At 37.8% G+C, this 15611-nt stretch overlaps 1 protein-coding gene across 6 annotated transcripts in view; it reads left to right on the top strand.

Moving 5' to 3' along the window:
* KIF24 (kinesin family member 24) overlaps positions 1 to 15611 on the top strand; it is a 63321-nt gene that overhangs the window by 20456 nt on the left and 27254 nt on the right. For 2 of the 6 annotated variants that reach the window (XM_082467509.1, XM_082467507.1), the window contains 4 exons: positions 241 to 348; positions 1683 to 1872; positions 9867 to 9964; positions 14752 to 14967. In XM_082467509.1, the coding sequence (XP_082323635.1) occupies positions 241 to 348; positions 1683 to 1872; positions 9867 to 9964; positions 14752 to 14967 (612 nt within the window). Of the gene's footprint in view, positions 1 to 240; positions 349 to 1666; positions 1873 to 9866; positions 9965 to 14751; positions 14968 to 15611 lie in introns of all 6 variants that reach the window. The other 4 variants (XM_082467512.1, XM_082467510.1, XM_082467508.1 and 1 more) reach the window with 3 other exon arrangements.

Raw genomic sequence — 15611 nt, 5'->3', positions numbered from 1 at the left:
GACTCTCAGACTCTTAGGCGGCAGGGTAAGTGGGAAGACAGGCAACCATATAGTGAGATAAGCGCTCTCACAGAGGTTTATACGTGGCAAACCCAGAACGAAAGCTATTCAGTTGAGCTTTCTCACTTTATATCATTATTATCATACTCTGCCCATTCCTTATTATATTAGAGAAATGGAGGTAAGAAAGTACATTTTCCCCAATAATTCTCAATATTGTCTTCTCACCCAAACCCTAAGTAGGAGCCAGAGTTTCAGAACCCTGAGAAACTCCCTCACCAACTTAAGGCTTCCTATTAGTGAGTCATCCGTGTCCAAAGAGCATTCTCTTTGGATACCTCAAATCAGGTAAGTTCAAAATAAATTACTGGACTCAGAACTTTAATAAAAGTCTAAGGCGTTTAGATAACTGGCTGTCCTGACTTATTTAAGATCTTGAACAGACCTAACTCTAGATGTATTAACTCTGCATGTCAGACAGATATATTTTATTTCTTCTAGGGAAGGTTGAGCAGTAAAACCAGAGCGTTTTAGAATACATTAAAACTTTGTGTTTTTTTTTCTGGGGAATTCCTTGGCGGTCCAGTGGTTAGGACTCAGCGCTTTCACTGCTGGCCCGGGGTTCAGTCCCTGGCTGGGGAACTGAGATCCGCAAGCCATGCAGCATGGCCAAAAAAGAAAAAAAATTGTTCTTTTCTTATTAAAAAATCTAACATATGCAAAAGAAGAGAAAATAGAACAGTGAGCCCCCACATGCCCATCATTCACTTTCAATGATTGTCAAGATTTTGCCACACTTACTGTCAAAATGGTACATTTTTTTAGACGTCTACTCTACATTGGTTAAAAAAAACAAAACATGCTTCAAAGGGCTTGAGTAGTCTTTGTTTTTTTTTAAATTGGCATATAATTGCTTTATAATGTTGTGTTAGTTTCTGCTGTACAGTGAAGTGAATCAGCTATATGTATACCTGTATCCCCTCCCTCTTGGACCTTCCTCCCACCCACCCCCCCATCCCACCCATCTAGGTCATCACAGAGCACTGAGCTGAGCTTCCTGTGCTTCACAGCATGTTCCTAACCCAAGGAATATTGCCTCAATATTCTGGATGTTAAGGTTGATGAGTTCACTGAAGTCAGCCAGAGAAGAAATGTATCTGGATAGAAAGATGAATTAGTGGTGAATTAGCACCAGTCATAAAATTGTCCTGGGAAGAGGAAATATAGGATCGTGTTCTAACAAATAAATATATATCAGAGTAGGCAAAAAGAGGATGCAAGAAAACAAGACAAAGGGAGTGACAGAATATACCTGGGAGAAACAGGGGGAAAATACATTGAAACCTACCACCAAATTCAAGGTATTTAATAAACCCAGGTAGGATAAAAAAAAGAAATTAGATTGAATGGTCCAGAAAACAGTAAATGTACAATAATAATTGGATTGAAAGGAAACAAGAAACCTGCTTTTGGGTGGGGTGGAATAGAGAGGGAGATAGAAGTAATCAGGAGGATTTATAGCGAATAAAAGATCTCAGTGTCAACACTTCAGTATGTAACATATTGTGTGTATATGTGTGTGTGCGTGTATTACACCTAATATATAACAAAATGTACTGATACTTTGACCTCTTAAGTAGTTTTATCGTATTATTAAAAATTAAAGCCCACTTATATATCAGCCAGAACCCCTCAGAGAAAGAGAATCCTTGGACTGAGATGGAGAAAATCAGAGTTTGTGTTCGAAAACGCCCTCTGGGCATGAGGGAGGTACGTCGTGGAGAAATTAATATTATTACTGTAGAAGACAAAGAAACTCTACTTGTTCATGAGAAGAAAGAAGCAGTTGACCTCACACAATATATTCTGCAGGTATGATGCTTTCCTTCTGTGTTTGGAACTAACATTATCAAGTGTCAATTTTTTGTTTTTTTGTTTGAGTAGCAGTACAAATTCTAAAATCCAGTTTTGGGTTTGGGTGTTGGCATTCATTCCTGACGTGACATTGCATTAAATCATTGATAAACCTTAGCCTTCATTTTTAAAAAATATAGTGCAATGGGGGATACAAAAACGTAACTCCTCCACTCTTGTGCAATAGAGTTGCATCATACAGTCACTTAACATGCTTTATGTGAACTTAATTACACATATTCAGTCAGAAAAGAGCAAATGAGGGAATAAAAAGAGTTTAAATAATGAACTGGTGGTAAACAGGGCCAGTCACTGAGCGTATGCACCAGAGCAACTATGAGATGGTCACACAGTCTCAATTCTCTCCTGTCTTTCACAGTGTGAACTTCTCATTCTGCTGAGTGTGAGTCTGAAGTTTAATGATGGAGGGTATATTTTTGAGCAAAAAGACCCCAGATTGCCAGCCAACTGCTTATTTTGATTCTCACTTGTGTTTGGGCCTAGGCTTAATTTGGTGGAAATTGGGCTCCTGAACAGGCCACTTTGTACAAGGTAGATTGCAGTGAGTAAATATAACCCAGGGATGTGATTTTATATCGAACATATAAGGGGTTAAATAAAACACTGTAGTTCAAAAACATTAAAAAATGTTCACTCCCTGCCAGAATGATCATGATGAGTCCAAGGACAAAGGGTTTGATACTGAAAGAAATTTATTCCTAGCTGATAGGTACCCTTGCGATAATTCCTTCACTCTCTTATAAAAGCAGCAAACCCCACAGATGGAAGATACCATCATTTAGGTACTCTTAAAATTATGAAGCAATTATGAATAATCTTAAATAGGGGATAATCCACCAGATGTTAAGATTTGGGAATTCAGAGTTTCTCTTATCTGAATCTGCCTCTCTGCATGTTCATATTATGTTCATTCTATTCTCTCTCTCTCTTGCTTCAAAACCCAGTGACTGGGAGTTCCTTGGTGGTCTAGTGGTTAGGATTTGGTGTTTTTCACTGCCGTGGCCTGGGTTCATTCCCTTGTCAGGGAACTGAGATCCTGCAAGCCACGTGGTGCAAGAAAACAAAGCAAAACCCAGTGACAGGTAGAAAGAAAAAAAAAGTGGTGAGTAATCTGGTGTGCAAGCAATTCACCTTAGTCAGCTGAGATATTACTCTACTGGAATAAATCCTTTAACACTGAAGTCAAATTGTTAATACTCTCCCCTCTTTAACACTTGCATTGTTCTTTTTTTTCTTTGCTTACCAAAATTGACTTTCACAGTAACATGCAAAGCAATCTACTGTGTCTTTCTATGGGCACTAAATTACTAGGCCACTGTATAACCAGCGCAGTCACTTTAACAGCCTTATTGAATGCTGGTCAATGCACAGTCTATTAGGTCTAGGTGGGAGGTATTTATATTGAAGATGGTCCAAATGACCGATTAGTTGTAATACTATCTAGTTCCATGGCTACTTATAGCCATGGTAATAGCCCTATCCAATCACCATCTACCCAAGACTGCCTTAATGATGCTTCTGTCACACTAATTCCCTCAAGGAGGCATCATCTTATCTTTTGTATTTTTCCATTATCCCCAAACACAATAACCTTACTTCTTTGTCATTGCCATTGGTCAATACTTACTGAATACCCATTGTTTCCTTAGCACTTTATCTGCTGTTTGAACTTTGGACCTTCGCTCTCATAGGTCAAAGTCCTTACCTGTCAATGCTTATAATATATGTGTTGAGAGGCCTTTTTTCTCCCCCTTTTTCTTAAGTAGAAAGAAGAAAAGGGAGGTTCATAGCAAACATAGCAAATAAATATTGATACTAGATTCTTTGGGTTTTATTTTTAAACTTATTCAGGAATTCAAATAGGTTTATGTGTCCTTTAATTAAACATCTTACCCTTTCAAATCTTCTTTTGTTACTTATGTGATCATATACATATAGTGTGCTGTCCTACTTACCATTAAATTTTAGGATAGCAACATAATAAGTGAAAAAACAAGGAGACCTATCTGTATGTGTTTCATTCCAATTTCTTAAAGAAAAATATATATAGAGGAAAAAAAAGATGGTACTGAAATATATCAAAGTAAATAGTGGCCATCTCTAGTGGTAGTAAGATTTACAGATAATTTGATTTTCTTATCTGTTGTTATCCATGTTTAAAATCTTTTTATACAATCAGCAGTGTTACTCTTATAAAAAAAAAAGTAAGAACTTTTGGATAGGATAGATTTACCTATTTCAAAATCAAAACGGTATGCAATGAAGAGTGTCTCTAATCCCATTTCCTCCTTGAAGACAACCAGTATTATTTAAGTGTATTTTTCCAGAGATATTCTATAAAGACACTTATAATTTTTAAAAAAAACTTCTTTAAAAAATAAACTATGCAACTCTGATCATATCAAAACTAAAGTGAATTTTTTTTTTTTTTTTTGGCTGCGCTGCACTGCTTGCAGGATCTCAATTCCCTGACCAGGGATTGAACCCAGGCCACGGCAGTGAAAGTCCAAATCCTAACCAGTAGGCCACCAGGGAACTGCCTAAAGTGAATGTTAATCCAACGTCATTGATAAAATATGATCAAATGAAAGCATATGTGATGCACATGAATTATAATAGTAATCTTGTATGTTCACATATCTTTCATGAAAGATTCGTACAAAATTACTGGAAAATCAGTACTTAAATCCTATTGGAAGGAAAGATACTAATTCCTTTAGTCAATACATGCTTTCAAAGGTGTTTACCCAAGAGCACTTATAGAAAGAGAAGAAGATCAAGCCTCTTAGATAGCCTCAACCACCAGAGGGCAGACAGCAGAAGCAAGAAAAACTACAGTCCTGCCGCCTGTGGACCAAAAACCACAGTTACAGAAAGATAGACAAGATGAAAAGGCAGAGGGCTATGTACCAGATGAAGGAACAAGAAAAAAACCCCAGAAAAACAACTAAATGAAGTGGAGATAGGCAACCTTCCAGAAAAAGAATTCAGAATAATGATAGTGAAGATGATCCAGGACCTAGGAATAAGAATGGAGGCAAAGATTGAGAAGATGCAAGAAATGATTAACAAAGACCTAGAAGAATTAAAGAACAAACAAACAGAGATGACCAATACAATAACTGAAATGAAAACTACACTAGAAGGAATCAATAGCAGAATAACTGAGGCAGAAGAACGGATAAGTGACCTGGAAGACAGAATGGTGGAATTCACTGCTGCGGAACAGACTAAAGAAAAAAGAATGAAAAGAAATGAAGACAGCTTAAGAGACCTCTGGGACAACATTAAACGCAACAACATTCGCATTATAGGGATCCCAGAAGGTGAAGAGAGAGAGAAAGGACCAGAGAAAATATTTGAAGAGATTATAGTCGAAAACTTCCCTAACATGGGAAAGGAAATAGCCACCCAAGTCCAGGAAGCGCAGAGAGTCCCATACAGGATAAACCCAAGGAGAAACACGCCGAGACACATAGTAAAGTGGCAAAAATTAAAGACAAAGAAAAATTATTGAAAGCAGCAAGGGAAAAACGACAAATAACATACAAGGGAACTCCCATAAGGTTAACAGCTGATTTCTCAGCAGAAACTCTGCAAGCCAGAAGGGAGTGGCATGATATACTTAAAGTGATGAAAGGGAAGAACCTACAACCAAGATTACTCTACCCGGCAAGGATCTCATTTAGATTTGATGGAGAAATCAAAAGCTTTGCAGACAAGCAAAAGCTAAGAGAATTCAGCACCACCAAACCAGCTCTACAACAAATGCTAAAGGAACTTCTCTAAGTGGGAAACACAAGAGAAGAAAAGGACCTACAAAAACAAACCCAAAACAATTAAGAAAATGGTCATAGGAACATACATATCGATAATTACCTTAAACGTGAATGGATTAAATGCCCCAACCAAAAGACATAGACTGGCTGAATGGATACAAAAACAAGACCCATATATATGCTGGCTACAAGAGACCCACTTTAGACCTAGGAACACATACAGACTGAAAGTGAGGGGATGGAAAAAGATATTCCATGCAAATGGAAATCAAAAGAAAGCTGGAGTAGCTATACTCATATCAGATAAAATAGACTTTAAAATAAAGAATGTTACAAGAGACAAGGAAGGACACTACATAATGATCAAGGGATCAATCCAAGAAGAAGATATAACAATTATAAATATATATGCACCCAACATAGGAGCACCTCAATACATAAGGCAACTACTAACAGCTATAAAAGAGGAAATTGACAGTAACACAATCATAGTGGGGGACTTTTAACACCTCACTTACACCAATGGACAGATCATCCAAAATGAAAATAAATAAGGAAACAGAAGCTTTAAATGACACAATAGACCAGATAGATTTAATTGATATATATAGGACATTCCATCCAAAAACAGCAGATTACACGTTCTTCTCAAGTGCGCACGGAACATTCTCCAGGATAGATCACATCTTGGGTCACAAATCAAGCCTCAGTAAATTTAAGAAAATTGAAATCATATCAAGCATCTTTTCTGACCACAACGCTATGAGATTAGAAATGAATTACAGGGAAAAAAATGTAAAAAAGACAAACACATGGAGGCTAAACAATACGTTACTAAATAACCAAGAGATCACTGAAGAAATCAAAGAGGAAATAAAAAAATACCTAGAGACAAATGACAATGAAAACACGACGACCCAAAACCTATGGGATGCAGCGAAAGCAGTTCTAAGAGGGAAGTTTATAGCTATACAAGCCTACCTAAAGAAACAAGAAAAATCTCAAGTAAACAATCTAACCCTACACCTAAAGAAACTAGAGAAAGAAGAACAAACAAAACCCAAAGTTAGCAGAAGGAAAGAAATCATAAAGATCAGAGCAGAAATAAATGAAATAGAAACAAAGAAAACAATAGCAAAGATCAATAAAACTAAAAGTTGGTTCTTTGAGAAGATAAACAAAATTGATAAGCCATTAGCCAGACTCATCAAGAAAAAGAGGGAGAAGACTCAAATCAATAAAATCAGAAATGAAAAAGGAGAAGTTACAACAGACACTGCAGAAATACAAAGCATCCTAAGAGACTACTACAAGCAACTTTATGCCAATAAAATGGACAACCTGGAAGAAATGGACAAATTTTTAGAAAGGTATAACCTTCCAAGACTGAACCAGGAAGAAACAGAAAATATGAACAGACCAATCACAAGTAATGAAATTGAAACTGTGATTAAAAATCTTCCAACAAACAGAAGTCCAGGACCAGATGGCTTCACAGGTGAATTCTATCAAACATTTAGAGAAGAGCTAACACCTATCCTTCTCAAACTCTTCCAAAAAATTGCAGAGGAAGGAACACTCCCCAACTCATTCTATGAGGCCACCATCACCCTGATACCAAAACCAGACAAAGACACTACAAAAAAAGAAAATTACAGACCAATATCACTGATGAATATAGATGCAAAAATCCTCAACAAAATACTAGCAAACAGAATCCAACAACACATTAAAAGGATCATACACCACGATCAAGTGGGATTTATCCCAGGGATGCAAGGATTCTTCAATATACGCAAATCAATCAATGTGATAACACCATATTAACAAACTGAAGAATAAAAACCATATGATCATCTCAATAGATGCAGAAAAAGCTTTTGACAAAATTCAACACCCATTTATGATAAAAACTCTCCAGAAAGTGGGCATAGAGGGAACCTACCTCAACATAATAAAGGCCATATATGACAAAAAAAAAAAAAGAAGAAGAATAGCCATATACTCATGAAATAAAAGAAACCCCCCCAAAAATATATATCCACATTTACTTCCATTCATTTTTTAATTTTCCTGAGAAATGCCAAAAATGCTTTTGACTTCATACTTAACTATAAAAATCTACAGTGATATTTGAGCAAAGAATGGATTTGTCTCCTTGCTTAAAGACCAGTTATGAGTTAGATATAAATCATGTCCATTAAAGTCAGATTTTTGAAATATATTTTACTCTTTATTATTGCCATTTTCAAGCTTAATCAAAAGTATAATGAACCCCCATCTACCTATGACCGAGCTAAAACAGTTAGAAACATTTAACTGTTCTTAAAATCAATCATATTTTTCAGAGCACTGAATGTTCACAGATCTCTTTATCATGCTGCACAGATTCATTTTTTTTCTCAATTCCTAACTTTTGGAGATTTTTCTTTCTTTCTTTCTTTTTTTTGGTCATGCCTTGCGGCTTGCGGGGTCTTAGTTCCCTGACCGGGGATTGAACCCGTGCCCCCTGCAGTAGAAGCGTGGAGTCCTAGCCACTGGACCTCCAGGGAATTCCCTGGAGATTTTTTTTCTAATTGATAAATTTGACTTTGTGGACCCAATTTCTTTCAGATGACTTAACAAATTTCCATTCTAATGGAATGTAATGGTACATGAAACAGAATTGAACTTGGGGTACGGTGACCCACGATAAGTTGGCTCAAGTCCACTTTTCCAGACTTGCCCATAAAATTTTTTCTTAACTGAATATTTAGAGCAGGCCCAGAAGGTAGCAGAAGATAGGGCCTCATCTCTCATTCATTATGTGTAGACTGCCATTATGATGCTACAATCAGACTTGAAATTATTAGGATTTCTTACTCAGATATAGTTGGGCTGCCAACATAGTGAGCCTCTAAATTATGGAAATTATTACGGCTGCTGAAGTAATGTTTTTCAGACCCAATTTAATGGGATTTCCTATCTCTTTTCAGATTACCATGGTTTTTCATTTGGGAGTCATCTTGGACTCCTTTCTCTCCCCAGCTATCACAACCAGTCATTGTCAAATTTCTTATGCATCCATTTCCTTTTTATTTCCATTGTCATTGTCTAATTTAGACCCTTCTTAACCTCACCACTGAATTACTAGTGTTCCTGTTTCCAATCCATTCACAGTATGAAGCCAGATTAGTCTTCCAATAAAAGGGCTCAGGTCATCCCTCTCCTTTGCACAGTTTTTTGTCTTTCCACTTTTACTGAATTAAATATAAGCATTCTACCCCTTCCCTTAAGGCTGGTGTCCCAAGACCCCTACAACATAGTCCTAGCTCATTATTCTCACCTTCTATTTCACTTTTCTACCTGCCAAGATCCTATATGTCAAACACATTGAATCCTCCCTGTCCTCTAAAGATTCTTTGTGCTTTCCTGCTTTGACTCTTTGCTCATGTTTCCCCCGTGCCCAGAATACCTTCCCTGCCTCAGCCCCTACCTCTTAAATTCCTCTTCTTCCCCCATGGCCCATTCTTAGTACAAGCTTTTTCAGAATGTCTTTCCCAATTAGAGAGATTATGTTTTTCTTTTGAATTCCACATGTGCTTTATCTCTCAGATTTTTTCTACCTTGTGGTCATTTGTATACTTGTCCGGATTAACATCTTTAGGTTGTGGAGTAGGGTAATGTCTGTTTCTTTGGGCCCCTTGAAGTGCCTACTGCAATATACATGCTACCAGCTGAGCAATAAATATTTATGGAATTATAAATTAAGCTATGTAACCTATGGAATAAAGATCTTCCTCTAGAATTCCCCTCAAATTTCAAATATGCTGGCTCTAGGTGGGCTATGAGGATAATTTCCATAGAATTCAGTCCCTCTCCTAGACCTAAGGAAGATTGGCTCACTGTTGGACTCTTTAATTTACTTCCCTTAAGAGAGAACAAAAATTGTGTGGTTTAGTTTTTACATTGTGAGAACATGTCTACAGAGATCTCAAGTAAAAGAAGGCCCTGTCATTTGACAGTTAATGATTGCTTATTATCTCTAAGTTTGTCATGGGCAGTTACTATTAGTTAAAAATGTATTTGCGCCTTTATCGTGTGTTAACTAGAATAGTGATGAAGAAAATCAAGAAAGTGTCTCTTTCTATAAAAACCAAATTTCTTTTTCAGCATGTTTTTTATTTTGATGAAGTCTTTGATGAGGCGTGCACCAATCAAGATGTATACATGAAAACTACTCACCCACTCATTCAGCATATTTTCAATGGGTACGATAGAAATTATTTGCTCCTCCTGCCTTTTATTTTCTATTTTCCATAAATCTTATTTCTTTATAAATGTTACTTATGTTTTTCAATTATTTTGAATTAAACATGAAATTGTGTTTTGACCTAATGAATTTAAATTAGACTCTTCTGGAAAATTCAGTGTCTCTATTTATAGGATTCACAAAGCATTTAGAAATATTCAGCAAAATTTCCATTTATACTGATGATATTGATTCTCTGTGCTTAGCGGAAAAATATAAGCTGTCAACAATATATATATATATATATATATTTTTTTTTTTTTTGGTTGCACCGGGTCTTAGTTGCGGCAGGCAGCCTCCTTAGTTGCAGCTCACTGGCTCGTTAGTTGCAGCATATGGACTCCTTAGTTGCGGCATGGGAACTCTTAGTTACAGCATGCACATGGGATCTAGTTCCCTGACCAGGGGTCGAACCCGGGCCCCCTGCATTGGGAGCACGGAGTTTTATCCACTGCACCACCAGGGAAGTCCCTGTCAACAATATTATTTCATCAAAGTCCTCAGAATAAGAAGGTGTAAGTGGTTGTAGTTAGTCTGAATTTTTGATAATAGGAATTATGTATTTTAGCTATAGTTTCATTTTAATTTTAAAATAATTATTCACACATAAACATTAAATGGGACAGAGTAGGTACTAGGGGCCTCTGTTGTATATTTAAAATGTAGTCAGGTACAGGTAGAAAATATTGAACAGCCTGCTAGAGTAACTGATTTCAGAGTATTTTTACTTTTATTTTGTAAAATAACTTTTATAACTTAGAAAAGTTGAGGTATAATTTACATACATTAAGATGCACAGATCTTAAGAAGTACTCAGGTTTGATGAGTTTTGATAGTTGCACGTATCCAAGTAACCAATACCTGGAACAAGATATAGAACATTTCCATCACCCCAGAAAGTTCTCTTGTGTCCCTTTTTAGTTAATCCTCCCACCTTCACCCCCAGGTCTTATGTAACCACTGACTTGCTTTCTGTCACTATAGATTAGTTTTGCCTGTTCTAGAATGTCATAGAAACAGAATCATTACAATATATATCTTATGCCTGGCTTCTTTTGCATAGCATAATGGTGTGTTTTTTTTATAAATTTATTTTTATTTTTATTTATTTTTGGCTGCATTGGGTCTTCGTTGCTGCACGCAGGCTTTCTCTAGTTGCGGCGAGTGGGGGCTACTCTTTGTTGCGGTGCGCGGGCTTCTCATTGCAGTGGCTTCTCTGGTTGCGGAGCATGGGCTCTAGGCTCACGGGATTCAGTAGTTGTGGCACATGGGCTTCAGTAGTTGTGGCACACGGGCTTAGTTGCTCCACGGCATGTGGGATCTTCCAGGACCAGGGCTCAAACCCGTGTCCCCTGCATTAGCAGGCAGATTCTTAACCACTGTGCCACCAGGGAAGCCCTACCACAATTTTTTTATCCATTCTCTTGTTAATGGACATTTGGGTTGTTGTTTCCAGTTTTGGAGTATTATGAATAAAGCTGTATGAACATTTTTATGCAAGTCTTTTTATGGACATCTTTTAATTTGTCTCAAATAAAAACCTATAAATGGAATTCCCGGGTCATTGGATAGGTGTATGTTTATAAGAAAGTGTCAAACAATTTTCCATGCACGGTTATATACTCCTAGAAGCAGTGTATGAGAATTGCAGTTCTGCATCCTCACCATAGTTGATATTATCAGTCTTTTTTATTTTAGCCAATTTAATGGAACTGTATCTCATTGTGGGTTTTTAAAAAAAAAATATTTATTTATTTATTTTGTCTGTGTTGGGTCTTAGCTGCGGCATGCTGGATCTTCGTTGCAGCATGCAGGCTCTTAGTTGTGGCATGTGGGATCTAGTTCCCTGACTAGGGATCTAACCTGGGCCCCCTGCATTGGAAGTGCGGAGTCTTAACCACTGGGCCACCAGGGAATTTCCTCGTGTTTTTTAATTTTAATTTCCCCAGTGTCTAATGATACTGAGCATCTTTTCATGTACTTATTGGCCATTCAGATATCTTCATTTGCCTGTTTTTTGTGTTGTCTTTTTATTTTTAAAATAAATTTATTTATTTATTTATGGCTGTGTTGGGTCTCGTTTGCTGCTCGTGGGCTTTCTCTAGTTGCAGTGAGTGGGCGCTACTCTTTGATGCGGTGCGCAGGATTGTCATTGCGGTGGCTTCTCTTTGTTACACAGCACAGGCTCTAGGCATGTGGGCTTCAGTAGTTGTGGCATGCAGGCTCAGTAGTTGTGGCTCATGGGCTCTAGAGCGCAGTCTCAGTAGTTGTGGCACACGGGCTTAGTTGCTCTGCAGCATGGGGGATCTTCCCGGACCAGGGTTCGAACCCGTGTCCCCTGCATTGGCAGGCGGATTCTTAACCACTGAGCCACCAGGGAAGTCCCTAATTTTTTTTTTTTAATTTTTATTTATTTTTGGCTGCGTTGGGTCTTCATTGCTGCCGCTGGCTTTCTTTAGTTGCAGCGGGCGGGGGATACTCTTTGTTGTAGTGTGTGGGCTTCTCATTGCGGTGGCTTCTCTTGTTGCAATGCGTGGGCTCTAGGGCACACGGGCTTCAGTAGTTGTGGCTCGTGGGCTCTAAAGTGCAGGCTCAGTAGTTGTGGCGCACGGGCTTAGTTGCTCTATGGCATGTGGGATCTTCCTGGACCAGGGATCAAACCCATGTCCCCTGCATTGGCAGGCGGATTCTTAACCACTGTGCCACTAGGGAAATCCCTGTGTTGTCTTTATTGTTGTTGTGTAGAAGTTACTTTTTTTTTTCCATGAGCAGGTTAAACTGAAGTCTCTGAGGACTTCCCTGGTGGTCCAGTGGGTAAGACTCCACACTCGCAACTGCGGGGGCCTGGGTTCGATCCCTGGTCGGGGAACTAGATCCCGCACACGTGCTGCAACTAAGAGTTTGCATGCCGCAACTAAGAGTTTGCATGCTGCAACTAAGAAGCCCACATGCCACAACTAAGAAGTCCACATGCTGCAACTAAGAAGTCTGCATGCCACAAGTAAAAGATCCCTCATGCCACAACTAAGACCCGGTGCAGCCAAAATAAATTAATTAATTAAAATAAATTTTTTTTAAAAAGTGAAATCTCTTTCAGGTTCAATTCCTATGCACCAAATTTAGGGAGTGCTTTTTGAGAGAGCAAGTTTCTAAAATAAGTTAGACTGTTAAGACATTAATAAAAAGAGAATTGCAAGTTAGGTGAAATTATTAGGTTAGTTCTTGTAAAGTGTAATAAGAGCTTTCTTCATCTGTTGTTTTTTTTAAAAAAAGTTCATCACGAAAATGTTCAGAAGATAAGGTGGATATTATTCTTTATTATTCTCATTTTGCTCAGTGTGTTCAAATTTTCCTCTTGTAATTCTTTTCCTAACTGTGTCTCTGCCAGTGTATTCAAGTGCCCACACTGCTGGGAGCCATGGTTTAAAACACAAGGAGTAGGGACTTCCCTGGTGGTGCAGTGGTTAAGACTCCACACCCTTAATGCAGGGGGCCTGGGTTCAATCCCTGGTCAGGGAACTAGATCCCACATGCATGCCACAACTAAGGGTTCACATGCCGCAACTAAGGAGCCCTTGAGCCGCAACTAGGGAGCCCTCCTGCCACAACTAAGACCCAGCATAACCAAATAAATAAATAAAATTAAAAAAAAAAAAAAACACAAGGAGTAACCGGTCTCTGCTTCTAAACAGCTTAAATCTGATTAGCTCCCATCTCTTGATTCTCACACTTCCATGGTTACTTTGCTCTTGTCATATCATTCTTTCTTTGGTTTCTATCTGGCTTCATGTCCTTTCTGTGTATTCATCTCTCTACCCACCTCCAGCCTCCCTCCCCTGTGTCCATACATAGAATTTTTTTCTTGCTGCAGGTAGCTACTTTTGTCATTAATCCATGTGATTCCTGTTCAAGAGTCTGTAATAGCTACTTACTGCATAACATTATGTTCACTCTCTACTTAGTACTACATAGTACTAGAGCTACATAGTACATAGGACCTCACAGTACTCAGGTAATCTTGGCCTCATCTCCTCCTAAAACATACTTTGGCTGGCAGGTTGGCCTCCCAACTCTTCTGTCCATCTCTTATTTTGCAGTTTTTCACACTCATACAGGTTGTGTGTACATGCATGTATCCACATGCAAGAACAGTGACTCCCACTTAGAATCATAGGACATCAGGGCTAGAAGGGATCTTGGAAATCAAGTAGTCCAGTAATTTATCAATGAAAGTGAAAACTGAGGCCCTAAGATCTCTTTTGTGAGTCCTTCAAATATTTTACTTAAATTGATTTTACCTCTGTCTAAAGTTCCTTAGTATTCATATGAGTGGTCACTACCATCCTGTTTATCGTATGATCTTCTATTATTTATTGTATTTAATTCTCTATTACTTCTTTCACCAAACTTATCTTTCAGGATTAACACAATTTTTTTTTTTCTCTAGGATCCTCTAAAGCACCTAACATGAGGTCTTTGTTTCCTTATCTTCTAGAGTTGTCTTATGGTCTTACCAGTTCCATAAAAAATTCCTAGTAAAAGAACTCACGTACTGCTTTGAGAATTTTTTTCCTCTTCCCTTGTTTTTATAATGTAAAGCCCTCTTCTCCTTAAAGGGCTCTATATTTTCTAGCTGAATTTTGTCAAGGATTCTTTTTCCACCTGACTTCTGTCATTTAAAAATCTGTGTGTAGATTAGCATTTCTCTTAATATTTAAAAGTAAATACAAATGATTCTTCCCCCAGAGGCAATGCCACTTGCTTCGCATATGGACAGACAGGTGCCGGAAAGACCTATACCATGATAGGAACTCATCAGAACCCAGGACTGTATGCTCTGGCTGCCAAAGATATCTTCAGACAACTAGAAGTGTCCCAGCCAAGAAGACACTGTTTTGTGTGGATCAGCTTCTATGAAATCTACTGTGGACAGCTTTATGACCTCCTAAATAGAAGAAAAAGGTATTGCATATGAGTTGGAAACTGTAAATCTGTTCTTTATTGTTTTAAGCCAGAGTCCCACTGAATTATGGGATTTAATGAGAGACTTTGGTACACTAACGCCCTTTTGTGAAATGGGAGTCTCCTGAATCAGGTGCATATTTTTTTCAAACTGTCAGTTCAGCTAGAGAAAAATATAAATTAGCCTTCCATTAGTATTAAAATTTTAAGTGATCAGTATCCTAATGCTCATCAAAAGACTATATCCCTTTTATTTTGGTCTGTGAAAAAGATTATAATTTCAGGAAGTCAGGAAACCAACATATACGTAAATCCCTTCCTATTCTTTTGACCTATTATTACACTGGAAGAACTATAATGTTTCCCACTTCCTCTTGTTTTCTTCTCAATAATCTTAGGGTAAAAATGATAGTTTTCTGATATCAGTAAAAAGAAAAGAAAATCTTTTCTTCACATTAACTCTTATAAGGCTTAACCTATTGCCCTTGCAACATAATACAGTACTTTGGAAATGTATTCATTCAGTAACTGATTTTAAATCCCTATTGTATTTTTCTGGCATAAAGTTTTGTTTAGGTTGAAACAGGTGATTTTAACTGAGTAGGAGGCCACAAAGTTGTGGAGGTATGAAGTGACTGGGAGAA

This window comes from Balaenoptera physalus (assembly GCF_965194825.1).
Source record: "Balaenoptera physalus genome assembly, chromosome: 7".
In the NCBI taxonomy this organism is placed as follows: Eukaryota; Metazoa; Chordata; class Mammalia; order Artiodactyla; family Balaenopteridae; genus Balaenoptera; species Balaenoptera physalus.
Note: the sequence above shows the minus strand (reverse complement) of the source record. Positions and strands in the feature narration are given on the sequence as shown.